This window comes from Camelus dromedarius, chromosome 14, assembly GCF_036321535.1.
Source record: "Camelus dromedarius isolate mCamDro1 chromosome 14, mCamDro1.pat, whole genome shotgun sequence".
NCBI classification, from domain to species: domain Eukaryota; kingdom Metazoa; phylum Chordata; class Mammalia; order Artiodactyla; family Camelidae; genus Camelus; species Camelus dromedarius.
The window spans coordinates 26,873,545-26,888,152 of record NC_087449.1 but is presented as its reverse complement, the minus strand read 5'-3'; the positions used below and the strand labels follow the sequence as shown (position 1 = coordinate 26,888,152).

The 14,608-nt window shown below is 41.4% G+C and overlaps 1 protein-coding gene across 1 annotated transcript in view; it reads right to left on the bottom strand.

Moving 5' to 3' along the window:
- C14H1orf87 (chromosome 14 C1orf87 homolog) overlaps positions 1–9,687 on the bottom strand; it is a 63,697-nt gene extending 54,010 nt beyond the window's left edge. Inside the window, exon 1 of the mRNA XM_064493527.1 lies at positions 9,560–9,687. Within this exon, the coding sequence (XP_064349597.1) occupies positions 9,560–9,666 (107 nt within the window). The 5' untranslated portion in view covers positions 9,667–9,687. The remainder of the gene's footprint in view (positions 1–9,559) is intronic.
- Positions 9,688–14,608: the final 4,921 nt, after the last annotated feature.

Below are 14,608 nucleotides of genomic sequence, written 5' to 3'. Positions count from 1 at the left end.
CACCAGATGCCATCTTAAAGGTCTGCCAGCCTTGGCAGCGAGTCAGTGCTGCCAGTTTCCAACTGCGTGGCATCTCACAGGCCCCCAGCCCTCTGGAGGAGACAGCCCGGAGTGTGCCAGCATAGGGAAGGGGGATCTGATTTCAGTAGATGAAAGCATGCTCTTAGTTGGAAGTAATAACAGACAATCAACACAACCAGGCTTTTCTCTTTTAGAAAGACAGCAGCAAAATTAAAATAAGTAGATAAATAAAATGGGACTGGGAGGGGAGCACAGCTGAAAATCTCACCCAACTCCACGGGGAAGCTAACGTTGTGATGAAGTGTGGGGATTTCTACTTCTTCCTTTTTTTTTTTTTTTTTTAATGCCACGGAGCCATCTGTATATTATTGATATTTAATCTTCAGAAAGATTTTTAAAATACCTTAACTCCCAAACCTGTGTCTGAATCATTTCTTCCTCATTGTAATCATGCTAGCTAACAGGTCCTAAAGGCTTATTTCTATGGGGCAGCTACTGCGTATAAATTCACACAAATTCTCTTATGTTATCCTAAGAATCCTGAAAAGCAGGTATTATGATCACCATTGTACAGATGAGAAGATGAAAGGTCGGAGAGGTTAAGTAAGTTGCTCTTTGAGGAACTGATCACAAGGAGAGATCTGGGGCTCCGACGCAGGCCCATGTGGCGCCGAAGCGGGTGCTCCTCCCCTGACATTCCTCCTCGATCCCACACCCATAGTAAAAGGACTACCAGTAAACAACAGGATTTTGATTCCCTTTTAAATGTTAATAAAAAACAACATATATAAAAGCGCCTAGTCCATCTTCCAACCTAGGCCTGAAGACCGTCTCAGAACAGCCAAGTGGCCATCCTTCAGCTTTGCTTCCTTTGTGCCTTCCCAGGGGCGAGGGATCTATTACATCCCCAAAGTTATTTCCAAAGTCTCCCATGTCTTTCTTCATAGCATTGAACCACATTCTGACATCGGTGAAAATAACCAAAGTGTATTTTTCATGGCATTTCCACTATGCTGCTTTATAGAATAAAAATAGGTTCTCAAATGAGGGCCATTTTGGCTGCAAAATTAGCAACCAGTTCAATCAGCAATTGTTCTTTGGTATGATTTACCATTCTTTTCTTCACCCCTTTTCTTTTTTAATTGAAGTATAGTTAACTTCTACAAGGTTATATTAGTGTCAGGTGTACAGCATAGTAATTCACTATTTTTATAGATTTTACTCCATAGAAAGTTATGATAAAATGTTGGCTATATTCCCTGTGCCGTTCATTACATCCTTGTAACTTACCTATTTTATACGTGGTAGTTTGTACCTCCTGAGCCCCTTCACCCATTTGGCTCTCCCCCAACCCCTCTCCCCTCTGGTGACCACCAGTCTGTTCACTGTATCAGTGAGTCTGTTTCTATTTTGTTATATTTGTTCATTTGTTTTATTCTTTGGATTTCATGTATAAGTGAAGACAAACAGTATTTGTCTTTTCCTCTCTGACTTATTTCACTAAGCATAATACCCTGCAGGTCCATTCTTTCCATCCATGTTGTCATCTATGGCAAAATTGCTTTCTTTTATATGGCTAAGTAATATTCCATTGTGTATGTACATATCACATCTTCTTCATCCATTCATTTTTCAGTGGACACTTTAGTTGCTTCCATATCTTGGCTATTATCAACAATACTGCTGTGAACATTGAGATGCACATATCTTTTCAAATTTGTGTTTTCATTTTCCTCAAATAAATTAAATTGCAGGAAATGATATCCCAACAATCTCTTCTGCAACCTTCTTTTTCTACTTAATGCAGTTCTACAGCATCGGACACATTTGCATCATGGATATTTCCTTCTATCTCACTTGATTTTTAGCTATGCATTACTACCTTCTTAGTCAAGGCTGCAGTGAACATCTATCTAGTCCACTCACTGTCTTCAGACTGTGTCGTCTTCAAAGGTGTCATAGTTAAGTGTGGGAAGTAGACATTTAAACAGAAAATTATAATATAACCTGATAACTGAAAAAAAAAAGAGTATGTAAGAAAGAGATATAGAATCATAGAGGACTTTCAAGCCAAATCTGCTTAAGAGGGATGGAAATGACTCCATGAAGGAATTGACATATAAAATAGCAGTTGAAAGAGAAAATAAGAGATGGGAAAATATTCCAGATGGAGTGAAGGGCTTGTTCTTGGAGCAAAAGACAGTGTTTAAACGTCAGATCACCTGAGATGGGTCATAATAGCACCGGGTGCTGGATAATAAGACAGAAACTTGAATCCCTCTGAATTTATTAAATCAGAATTTCTGAAAGCAGCAGAAGGAAATGTACACTCTTAGCAAACATCTCAGCTGATTCCTATGTACACTAAAGTCTGAGAAACAACGGCATAGAGAATGAAAAAGGAAGGTCTTTTCCATAATTGTGCAAAATTTACACATAATTTCAGGCAGTGGTTAAGGACATGGACTATATGTTCAGCAGACCTGCTTTTGAATCCTAGCCCAAAACATAAGTTGTGTGAATTCTGCTAAGTTACTTCACATCTCTGATTTTCAATTTCTCATCTGTGAGATTAGAAAAATAATACTTATCAAGATAAAGATGTGTGAAATATTTAGCACTGAGCCTGGTTCTCAGTCAGCCTGTGGCAGATGCTAATTTTATTTTAGTCCTAAGTAAAGTGCTCCTTTATCAGCACCTTCCTCATCACCCAGGTACAGAAGGAATGCTCTTTCCCTTGGATCCCCAAACTTAATTGATAGTTAAAACTAAAATTGGAAAAAGATCAACGTTTCATGGATCACAGGAACTGAGGAAAATCTATTTAAATAGCTAAAAAGAGAAAGTTAATATAATCCAGCCAGCCACCTTCTTATTTACTAATGCAAGTTCTAGAAATCACTCACTTAGAAAAAAAGCAGATTAATTAGAATTTAAAATCCGTTTTGATAAAGCACAATTCTTTGGAATCACTTTCCTTAACTTTCTAGAAAAAAATCCAAAACATTGTTGCATCACAATGTCCTCAGGCGAATTATACCCAGGAGCTGTGTAAACTGTGCTGTTTTTAAATCTTTGAGCCAACAGTTTCAGCTACAGGCTTGAAATTAATGTCCTGTGCACATGCATCCTCCCCTGTTTTGCAAGGTGATTGTGCAGCTGCCTGGCCTCTTCACCAGTTATGTCAGAGCTTTAAGGAGCAGTTCTGAGTCAGGTCTTCTCCCCATACCCAGAGAGGACGCAGCACAAACAGTTGTCCTCTCTCTGGGACCCCTTCTTGATGTATCCACACTGTCTATGGGAACAAGAAGCAATAATCACTGCTCTGTGATTTTGTTTAATTAGATTGAACTAAATCAGGGGTATGTGAAGAGATCATGGATTTACAAAGTGTACTAGAGAAAAGGAGGGGAGGAATGAATGGGCAGAGAAAAGGATTTTTAGGGCAATACAAGTACTCTGTATGATACCATAGTGGTGGATACACGTCATTATACATTTGTCAAAACCCACAGAATGTACACCACCAAGAGTGAACTTCAAGGCGAACTATGGACTTTGGGTGATAATGACTTGTTATGGTAGGTTCCTCAGCTGTAACAAACGCATCACTCTGGTGGGGGTGTTGATAATGGGGAACTATGCGTGTGTGGGGGCAGGAGGCGTATGGGAAATCTCTGGACCTTCCTTTCAGTTTTGTCATGAAGCTAACATCACCCTAAAATACAAAATCCTAAAAGAAAAGTGTTCTCTATAAACATAAATCAGTGCTTTCTCAAAATTGTAAGTGGCTAAACTAAATGTGGCCAGGTATTATCTTTTCATAGAAAATTTCCATGTATGTACAGAGGAACTTTTGCTCTTAAACCAAACTAGGATTATATAGTTTTGTGATCTTCAAAAAATTTTTTCCAGTAGACAATATAATGTAGAAAACTTACACATCAATGTTTATGTCTCTACAAAAACATTTAAAGAGTCTAGATAGTATTTCATTGTATGGATGTACAAGAGTTTATTTAAATGGCCCTATATTGTTTGGGAACATTTACTGTGCCCAAAGTTTTACTAATTTAAATGTTGCTTCTCTGCTGGACGATTTCCTTTGCTCCTACTTTCTTGCCTCCTTCCCCACTCTGAGAAACTGACCTATGTGGACTGATCAGCTGGGCAGCAGCTACGACCTCGATTCTGGCTGGTTCTGGCCAGAGGGTAGCCCTGGCAGGAGACAGTTCTCCTTGCAAGAGTGCCTCAAGTGACTTGTGTCTCTTGCCCAAAGGTGGGCAAAGACAGTATTTTTCTCGAGGTGGCCTGAGTACAGAATGCTCCCTCCTCAATACCGTTCCCCTCCTCCCATCGCTGCAGACCCAGGGCTGTGGTAACAACCTTGCAGCTGCTAGTTTCTACTGTATCTCACAGTTCTCTTACTCTTGTAACCAGACCCACCTTGGCTCATTCTAATCTGAGTTATGTAATCTGTTTCCTACTGGACCCAGACTTGTATTTTCTTGTGTAAAATTTTTGGAGCCAAACCACTACATCCATCCCATTTCCACAGAATTGATCCATAGACGGAGACTTCATGCCACAGTACTTGCACTTTTAAGGCTCTTGATAAGTATACTTTGAAACCAATAGTATACGAGTACTCTTTTTACCTTGGTCAACCCATTTGTCAACCCTTTATATTTCCATTATAAAAACATTTCCAAGTTGATTGGTAAAAAAATAATATATCATTGTTATTTAAAATTCCTTTGATTACCACCCACCCCACTCCCCCAACCATACACATATAAAGTGTTCATTTTTATATCCCCTTTGGTGAGTGGCCTGTCTTGATTTTTAGCCAATATTTGACACTCGGCTGCTCGTCTTTTTCTTACTGATTTGTAAGAGCTCTTTACACATTAAGAGGATGAATTTTTTTTTCCTGTCAGATATGTTGTAAACAGTGTTCTATTTTTGCCTTTTACTATGTATTATATTTTTTGCAATGTAGAATTTTAAGTGGCAAAGTAACAATCTCATAGTCTCAATATTTAAGATCAATGGGCACCTATTTTTTATAAGATTGTTTTGACATTCACTCATATAATGCCACATACTCTTATCGAAAGTTTGATGCCTATGTCTTGTGCTGGAGGCATACATCCAAGACAGTATCACATGAGTCTTCATACTCCTCACAGTGGCTAGAATAATAATAATAATTGAAAACCTGTTGTGGGAGATTAACCAAAAAAACACATCAGAAAGGGCATAAGAGAAGTATGATTTTAGCATATTACTTCATTTCTCCAAACTTGTGAAAATAAAGATAATAGTTTGTGCTGATACTATCCTGTTTTAAGGAGAGATTAAATTCATGGATAGTAATGTAATATGTAAATTATGTAGCAAGAAATGCAATAAACAAAGATAAGGCATTATGACTAGTTATTTATAAGAAAAAGAGTAAGTATTTGAATTTTTAAATCACAGAGTTTATCCAGGTTTTATATAAGGACTATAATTGATTATTGCTGCCATTTCCTGCCTGGATTACTATAATTATTCCCTAAATGGTTCTTCTCTGTTTACTCATGTCTCTTCTGGCTTATCCTCCAAACAGCAGCCAGAACCATGCTTTAGAAAGCGTAAATTCAATTGTGTCCTCCACTGCTCTCAATTTTCCAACGTTTTCTCATTCTGCATAGAATAAATCCAGAGTTCCTACCGCGGACCATGTGGTGGTGATCTGAGCCCTGGTCTCCCTGAGCTCACTTCCTACCTCCCTCCCCTTGTTCACTCTGCTCAGCCAACATTGGCTCCGTTTGCTCCTTCTTAAACACGCCAAGACGGTTTCTATTGGCTGTTCCCTCTTCTATTTGCATAGTTTACTCTCTGTGTAGGACTGCAGAAGCATGAGGATGGTGACGAACACCTGTGGTGTCACTTGGTACAGACTGAATCTCGTGGGCAGAAAATCAGCAGCTACACAGCTGCCCTGATCTCTAGGTGCTATGCTCCTGGGGATGGACGCTGTTGTGCTTTTTACGAGGTGATCTTGTACAAAATATATCTGCTTGGGCTCCTGGTGCTCAACTTAGGTGCTATTTGTAGCAGTTGCTGAGAAAGTCCCATATCTGGAGAACTTGGGCTCTGTGGGAAGTTGCAGCCTCTTCTTCTGGAGCAGGAGAAGGAAGAAGAAACTAGTAGTTTTATGGAAAGTTGGAAACTGGTGAGCCATGCCCACTGGGATAAAGTTGGGCTAGTCACGGCCAGCTTGCTGCTAAGTAACCATGGATAATTCTCATTGGATAATTCTGACTCCCCTTCACTCAGGTAAACGTCACGTGCTTAGAGACACCTTCTGGGAACACTCTTTGTGACGTGATACTTTCTCTCATTGCACTATCCTTACTTGAACAGTCAGTGTCTGTCTGTTGTACATCTCCCATCACTAGAACTTTACGTACACTGCTGTATCCCTGGGGCTTGGCACTCAAGACTCAATTCATGTTTGTAGAAAACATGTTGATTTCCCATATGCATTCATTTATAAATTTGTTAACATTAACACTTTAAAAAAGTTCAAGAACCTCAAAAATAATGTATTAATATGGACGTCTTTGAGGAATTTAAAAAAATGATAGAATATGGGCTCCAGGAGAGTCATGTGGAAAAAAACACCAGAGCTTTATATTTATTGGCTATAAATACCAATGCACATTATTACAGATATTGCTGCCCTTTCCCATAGAAATGTGCCATCAGCTTCCCCTGTGCTTAACAATGCAATACCAAGAGCAATGGAACTATGGAATAAAATGCACTGGATCATTGATTTTTGGCATTGGAAGGAGCTGTAGAGGCCAACTTTATTCACTGGAAGCATCTCTACTCGCAAGAGTTTCTTGAAATGGACCCAATTCCTCTTTTATTGAACAACTCAATTTCCAGAGTCTATAAATGTTCCCCTAGGCCACGTTTCACACCCTGGATCTTCCCCAATGCCACCCCTTTAGTGCCCACACCTTTAGTGGGCCAGGGTTCCTCCTAAGAGACGTGGCATCCGGGATGAAGGAGAGTACTCCCGGGCCTCCCCAGTTCCTCTGTCTGGACACCTTTGGCTCATGCTGAGCTCAAACACAAGTATAAATAGGGAAACAGTCCATCTCATCCTCTACTCTGCTCTTTACTACCATCACACACTTCTGTCATCACTCGTCAAACATGTGTGAGCTTTCCCCACACCAAGCAACTCTCTGATACCAGCTGGGTGTCCTACATTGCAATTCAGTGCTGACACTGTCTACCTGGAGTTAGCACAGAGACCCCCCGCCCCGGCTGAGTGCTCAGTCACACAAGACTGCCCCCCACCGCCTTCAGATGTCACTCACAAGTCCAGGTTGTTACTTGTGTTTCTGGCTGACCTGCTGCAAATCAGGGCTCCCACAATTCCCTCCTCAGGTTTGATTCATTTGCTAGAGTGCCTCACAGAACTCAGGAAAACCATTTACTTACTGGTATATTATAGAAGGATCTAACTCAGGGACAGCTGGATGGAAGACATGCAGAGGGCAAATTATGTGGGAAGGGGTGTGGAGCTTCCATGTCTTCCCCAGACACACCACCCTCCCCACATATAGATGCTCTCTGAACCCCATACTTTTGGGATTTTTAGGGAGGCTTCATCTATGGTTATGATCAGTCATTAACTCAATCTCCAGCTTCTCTTCCCTCTGGGAGGATGGAGTGAGGGTTGGGGCTGAAAGTTCCAAACTCTTAAACATGGCTTAGTCTTTCAGATGACCAGCCTCCACCCTGAAGGTACCCAGGAGTCCACCGAGGGTATCCTCATCAGAACAAGAGACACCCCATCACTCAGGGAATTCCAAGGGTTTTAGGAGCTCTGTGTCAGGAACCAGGGTCAAAGACCAAATAGTAAAACAGATGATACTCCTAGTACTCTTGTATCTCTTAGGAAATTGTGAGTGTAGGCGCTCCATGCCAGGAACCGGGGCCAGAGACCTGTGTGTATTCTATTATTTCACAACAAGTAAAACCCAAACACTTATGCTGTGTACTATTTACATGTACCCTTATCTAAGGACAGACATCGCATGCATTTCTGCTGATTTCATCTTGTTGGTTTTAGCTCATTTTCCTGCCAAGACTTCCCAGCATTCTCCTGCCTACCTGTTTACTGAAGTGATTTGTCTGTCTTCCTTCAGTTAAAGACTTAAAAAATGTTGACTAAGAACAGGGTCACACACAAATCCTCTCAACCTCTCCACTTCCAATGTGTGACGTTTCCATCCATTGTACAGCCACGACCAGGTTTGTAGGTCGCCTACCTTAACATCATCCAGTCCAGAATTCTCTGCCTTATTTCAAAGCTTGGTGAGAAAAGCATGCCTGATGACTCACTGAACTGAACAAATATTGTTTCTTTATGATTCCTCTCATTTGCACCACAGTAACCTCATCAATAAAGAGAATGGGACCAGTTTTAGCATGATCTGTTTTCCGTCAACTTGTATCTTAGTGACCATCACCTTTATGTTGTGTTCTCACATCTAATATATTTAAGTCTTTGGCCTGCAATTTTGCCAGGGATTGTCCACAAGCCTCAGGTTCTGTGACTTTATTACCAACGTTTAGCTCCTTGTAGAAAATGAGAGTATTTGTCTCCTGTCATCTGGTGTATCTTTTGGTCCTTCAGCTGTCAGATTACTCGCCAGGGTTCCACAGCAACGTGACCATGCTATTTTAGCAACATGGGCCTTTAGACATGGATTTAAAGCAACTAAGCATTGTCTTTCTAGATCTTAACTTTTCTTGGCAACTATTTTACGCTCATTCATTTATTAGGCTTTCAATATGTACAAGACTTTGCACTCAGTGCTGAGGGTACAGTAGTACACATAGTATTCACAGTTAAATGGGGGAGACAGAAATGCATCAGACACTATGGAGGACAGTATGGAGGTTCCTTAAAAAATTAAAAATAGACTTACCATATGATCCAGCAATCCCCCTCCTAGGCATATATCTGAAGAAATCTATAATTAGAAAATTATGCTCTGAGAAACCCCTGCTTGGAGGAGTATGGACTAGGAAGAAAAGTAAGTGAAACTCTTACAATTTATGATTCATTATTAATCTCACTCCTTTAATTCATAACAAATTGACTAACAACCATCCTCCCCTCCTCCCCACCAAAATTACTACAAGTGGTAGATTACAAACCTTGTCAGGAGAAGCAGCAATATGCCATTAATATTTGTAAATGTCTCCATGCTTATATTTCCTACCTCTTTGGAAACTCAGCCCAAGTAATTAGGGAGTATGGGGAATTACAAAGATGAAAAATTCAGGACAACAATGCACAGAGATGTTATCAACACTATTTTACTTCCCCTGTTGCATCTTAATGATTTAATTTTCCATGGACGGCATTTTTTAAATGTAAATTTCTAGATTAAAAAAAAAACTCCATAACTTCATTATCAGCCAAGCAAAACAGATATTTTTCAAACAGTAAACTTACATCTTTGGCTTCTCCGCGAGATAGTGAAAGTGTTTACTTCCAATGATTTTCACCACCATCTCAGGCATCGCACCTGATCCACAGGGACTCTTCCGAACTGAAGACATAATGCTCAAAATTTCTTCAAAACCTTGGAGGCAAAAATTAAGTAAAACGCTTTCCTCTTGATTTTCCACTAGGCCACTGTAGCATCCTTGTCAGTACCAGCAAGAATAATAATAGTGAGGCCGAGTGCTTTACCTGTATTATTAGCTCACTTGATATCTCTAACAAAAGCATGAGTAAGATACTCTTAATTACTATTAACGTTCTTGTTTTACAGTAGAGGGAACAGACCTAATGAGCTGAGTAATGTACCCAATATCACACAAGGGTAATTAGCAGAATTGAGAACCCCACCTAAGAGGTCTGCAGAACTGGTCCACTGAGCCATCCCGCAGCTCTGCCTTCCTATACTGCAAGTCACCAGACAGGATTCTTGTGAGGTCAGAGAGGAAACCAGGGCTTTAGAGGGACATGTGAAGAACTCATATTCCGCTCTGATGCTCAGTTTCCCTATTTATGATGCCAGAATAATTCCGGTTCTGCTCTCGGGATTTAGGAGTAATCCAACGAGATTGTACACCTGAGGGCGCGCCATGCATAGGAAAGAGAGAGGTTTCTTGTTCTCACTGGCCTGTTTCTGCAACAATCCAGTGAATGTAAAATTGAGGTCCTGTGCTAGATATTCACTGGGTGTGTAAACAGGTCTGATGCCAAGGGAAACTTAGACGTTGTTCTGGAAACCTGGCCCCAGGCTAACCATTCCCTTCCAGAGCCTCTCAGAGACTGAAAGGCCTTTTGAAATCATTCTAGTTCAGAATCTCCCTTTACAGATTGGGAAACCAAGGCCCAGAGAGGGTGCTATTTGACCAAGGTCACACAGCGGGTGAGAACAGACTGTTTCCAGTACTCAGGTCTGATAACTGGGCCAGGGTTCTTCCCAAGACCCCCAGCTTCACTTAGCTTGTGGTCAGCAATAGGACTTGCTCTGCGAGGGTAGCCCCACCCCTACAACTTCTTTGAAGCCATCTGGAAACTTCAAGGAGCAGAATTTGTGATTGTGAGGTCCCCTCTACTCAGCAGCTGCGTGGGAGTCCCGGAGCCCCTTTCCTGGAGAGAGCAGAGGGGCGATCTTACCCCGCTGGCGGCCGCTGCGGCGGTGCGCGCTCAGCGCTTCTCCCCAGGAACCCGACCCGAGAAGGCCCGTGGGGACCGGGTAGGGCTGGAGACTGGCGCCCGGGAATCGGGCCAATCACAGGGCTCGGCTCGTGGGCGGAGGCTGCCACCCCCGCCCCGCCCTGGGTCGCTAAGGACGCAGAGGGCTGTTGCTGGGCGGGGACCCGGGCTCCAACTACCTGCGGAAGGCAGGGGCCTCCTCCGCGGGTGCCCGGGGTGTGGCTGCTGACAGGAGAATAGTTTGGGTGTTGTTTTTCAAATCTGTGCTTTGGAACTTCCTCAAAGACCTGTGAACGTCTTTCTGGAAGCCCGCCTCTCTCACCTGTGTGGTCACGCTTGTCCAGCTCTTTCCCTTTATGAGATGTGCACGCAGCTGAGAATCTCACACTCGTCCCTTCAAACCCAAGATCCTCCACTGTGTGGCTTTGAACAAATCCCCTTTCCCGCCTGAGGTTCAGTGTCCTCCTCCGGTAAAATGGGGGGAAAGTACTAACAGGGTACTAAAGGTAAGCGGGTGATGCAATTAAAAAGAGTATTTAAAAAAATAATTTGGACTAGTATCCATTTGTCAGATCCCTCATTTGGGCCCGTTAATAATTACCAAAATAATTTTATTTCTATTTTATCTATTTAAACATTTTTAAAAAATTTTAATATAGTTGATTTACAATGAAACAAGGCTTAAGGTGTTGAGAAATTAGCCAAGACTCCACAAAGTCAATTGACAGAGCCAAGGTTTGAATATAAACGTACATCCCCAAAATTTCCAGGCGTTTTTATATTATGCTAACAGATTTCAGCAAATATGGGTAGAGACCCTTTAACTCCAAAATGGTGTTATTGCCATCATCCGCGGCAAGCCCAGCACCCCAACCCCCGCCTCCTGCCTTCTTGCGGTATCGTGTGTTGTGGTTTACTGTGTCACTTACTGGTATACGCTGCCAGAGACGGATGGTACACTGAGCTCCCCTCCAGTGTTCAGTCTGTAGTGGGCAAGACTCATAGGCATGTTCTATAACAGACAAAGTGCCTGGGGAGTCGAGGAGAGGGAGCAGCTCCCTTCTTACTCCTCCAGTCCAGCCTTCACATTGTCACCATGTGTCCTCCCAAGGTGCAACTCCGATGAGCCTTCTCCTAGTTCAATGTCTCTAAGGGCTCCCATTAGCCGTGGAGGTTGTCCACGTTTCAAAGTCTTCTGTGTCCTGCCTCAAGCTAGACCTAGCCTGCTCTCCCACTTCTCCTCCCAGACTTGCTGTACTCCATCCAACCTGGTCTACTCGCTGGCCTGAATCTGCCTCTCATTTTTCTGCCTCTGTGCCTTTGTCCATTCTGTTTCCTCTGTCTGCAACACCCTGCTGTTTCCTCATTGTGTCAGCCTGCGCTCCATTCTTTAAGTTCCATCTCAAATGGCCAGAAGTCTGCACCTGGGAATCAGATACCTTGGGTTCAAATCCTAGCTCTGCCAGTACAGTGTGATCTTGGGCAAGTCATGTAACATCTTTATGCCTTAGTTTCAACATCAAGAAGATGAGGGTGGCTTTTTGTAAAGATTAATTAATTTATATAATAAGGCATTTAGAACAATACCTGACACATAAGAGCAATATAATGTTTGTGCTCATCATTGTCCTAAGTATCTGTCAAGAAGGCAGACTGTATCCCAGAAGCTGAAAATGATTTCTCCGTTTTCTGTATAATCTGTGGTTTCTCTCTTGTAAAATGAGTCTTTCTTTGCCTGAGAATTTGACTATTTGTTTGCATCTGTTGTCACACCTTCCTGGATTATGCCTGTGGTTGGCTGAATAATCCGCTCCCTCCTCCCCAGAGGTTCACATCCTAATCCTTGGAACCTGTTAATGTACCCTTCTGTGGCAAAATGGACTTTGCAGATGTGATTAAGTCAAGGATCTTGTGATAAGGCAGTTATCCTGGATTATCCAAGTGGGTCCAAATATAATCACAAATATCCTTTAAAAGAGGGAGGCAGCGGGAGATTTGACTACCAAAGAGGAAGTAGGGATATGACCATGGAAGCAAGAGTTTAGAGTAATCTGAAGGAGTCGAGAGCCAAAGAATTCAGGTGGCCTCCAGAAGCTAGTAAAGGCAAGGAAACAGATTCACCAGGGCCTCCAGAAGGTATCACACCTTGCTGATCCCTTGACTTTAGCCCAGTGAAATTGATTTTGGGCATCTGGCCTCTAATTTGTGTTGTTATAAAGCATCAAGTTTGTGATAATTTATTATAACAGCCATAAGAAATTTAATGCAATACCATTGAAGGATCTACTTCTGTATAGAACTGATCACATTTACGGCTTAAGTAGGCCAAACAGTTCTTATCAATGACTAGCACACAGATATCAGAGAAAAAGAAGTCTTCTGTCTGCTCAGTTTAGTAACCTGTGAGGATAAGGTGTTGAGACTTTTGGCAGAGATCTATATCAACACATAATAACCTTTTTTCAGTAGAAGAAAAGAAAGCCAGATCAGACTGAAAACAGAGCTAGTGTGTGAAAGAGGGCAAGAGCAAAGAGCCTGGATCCAGCTATGTCTGAAGCTAGTGCTAGAATTCCCAAAAAAGAATGATAAATTTTCCTTTTACTTAGAATATTTTGAGATGATTTTGATAATCTTTACCCAAAGAGTCGTGGCTAATACAGAGACTCTTAAACTTCAGGTTGCTAATGTTTATATGCAGGCTGCCATTAATAGACTGAATGGCATTTTCAATTTTACTATAAATTCTGTGACAAAGCTTGAAGGAGTAAACTGATCCTTAATCAAATAGGCTATTTCACTAAAGACTATCCTTTAGCCTTATCTTGACTTCCAGGTTTTATGAATGCCAGCTTGACACATGACATTGGAGAGAGGCTTTCCATAACGCAACTCTTCTGTTGGTTTGGAGGTATTTAGATGAAATCTGATACATTTTTTTCAGACCCCAAGGAACCTTTGATTTTCTATTTCCTAGCCAAGTGACCCTGAACAAGCAGTTTAACACTTTCATCTCTAAGGTGGAGACCTTCAATAATTACCCTGAAGATCGCTATCAGGATTCGAGATAACATTCTTAGAGCCCTGACATGTAATAGGCTTCCAATAAATTGTCTTCCTGTTTATAACAATAGCAGCTAACATTTAGTGAATGTTTATTACATGCCAGACACTGTGCTAAGAGCTTTTCATTCAATATCCCATTTCATCTTCCAAAGAATTTTATTTAAAAAAAACTATTAGTATCCCCATTTTAGAGATGAGGAAACTGAGATTTAGAGAAGATAAAAATCTTGCTCAAGGGAACCTAGCTAGGCAGGGTCAGCTGCAATGAAAATCTAGGTGTGTCTGACTCTAGAAGTAGCCTTTATAACCACTACTCCACAGCTCCTCTGTGGATGTTAGCCAAGATTGTTGTTATTATTATTACTATTAGTACTAATGTTTTTATTGGCATTGCTTTAAGGCTCTAGGTCCCTTAGAGAAGCAGATTATATGACAGAATTTGTAAGAAAGAACGGCCTTTTCTTATTTGGGATTCTCATACTTCACACTCTGCTTTATAAAATGACATAACCAGGAAACATCTCTCCAGTGGTTTATATTAAACAAGACAAAACAAAAGGCTACACAATAAATGTCTCCATAAGATTAAATACTGTGGTTAAAACTGCCTTCCTTGAATTCAACAGCTTTAGATTACGAGTCACCAGAGAAACATCTCCATCCAATAGAGTCAGCTCTCTCTTCCCCTCTACCCCACAAAAGATGAATAGCTGTAATAAAGGGGACCAAAGAAAGCCCCTCCTAAAACTTCATGATTTTACATTTACC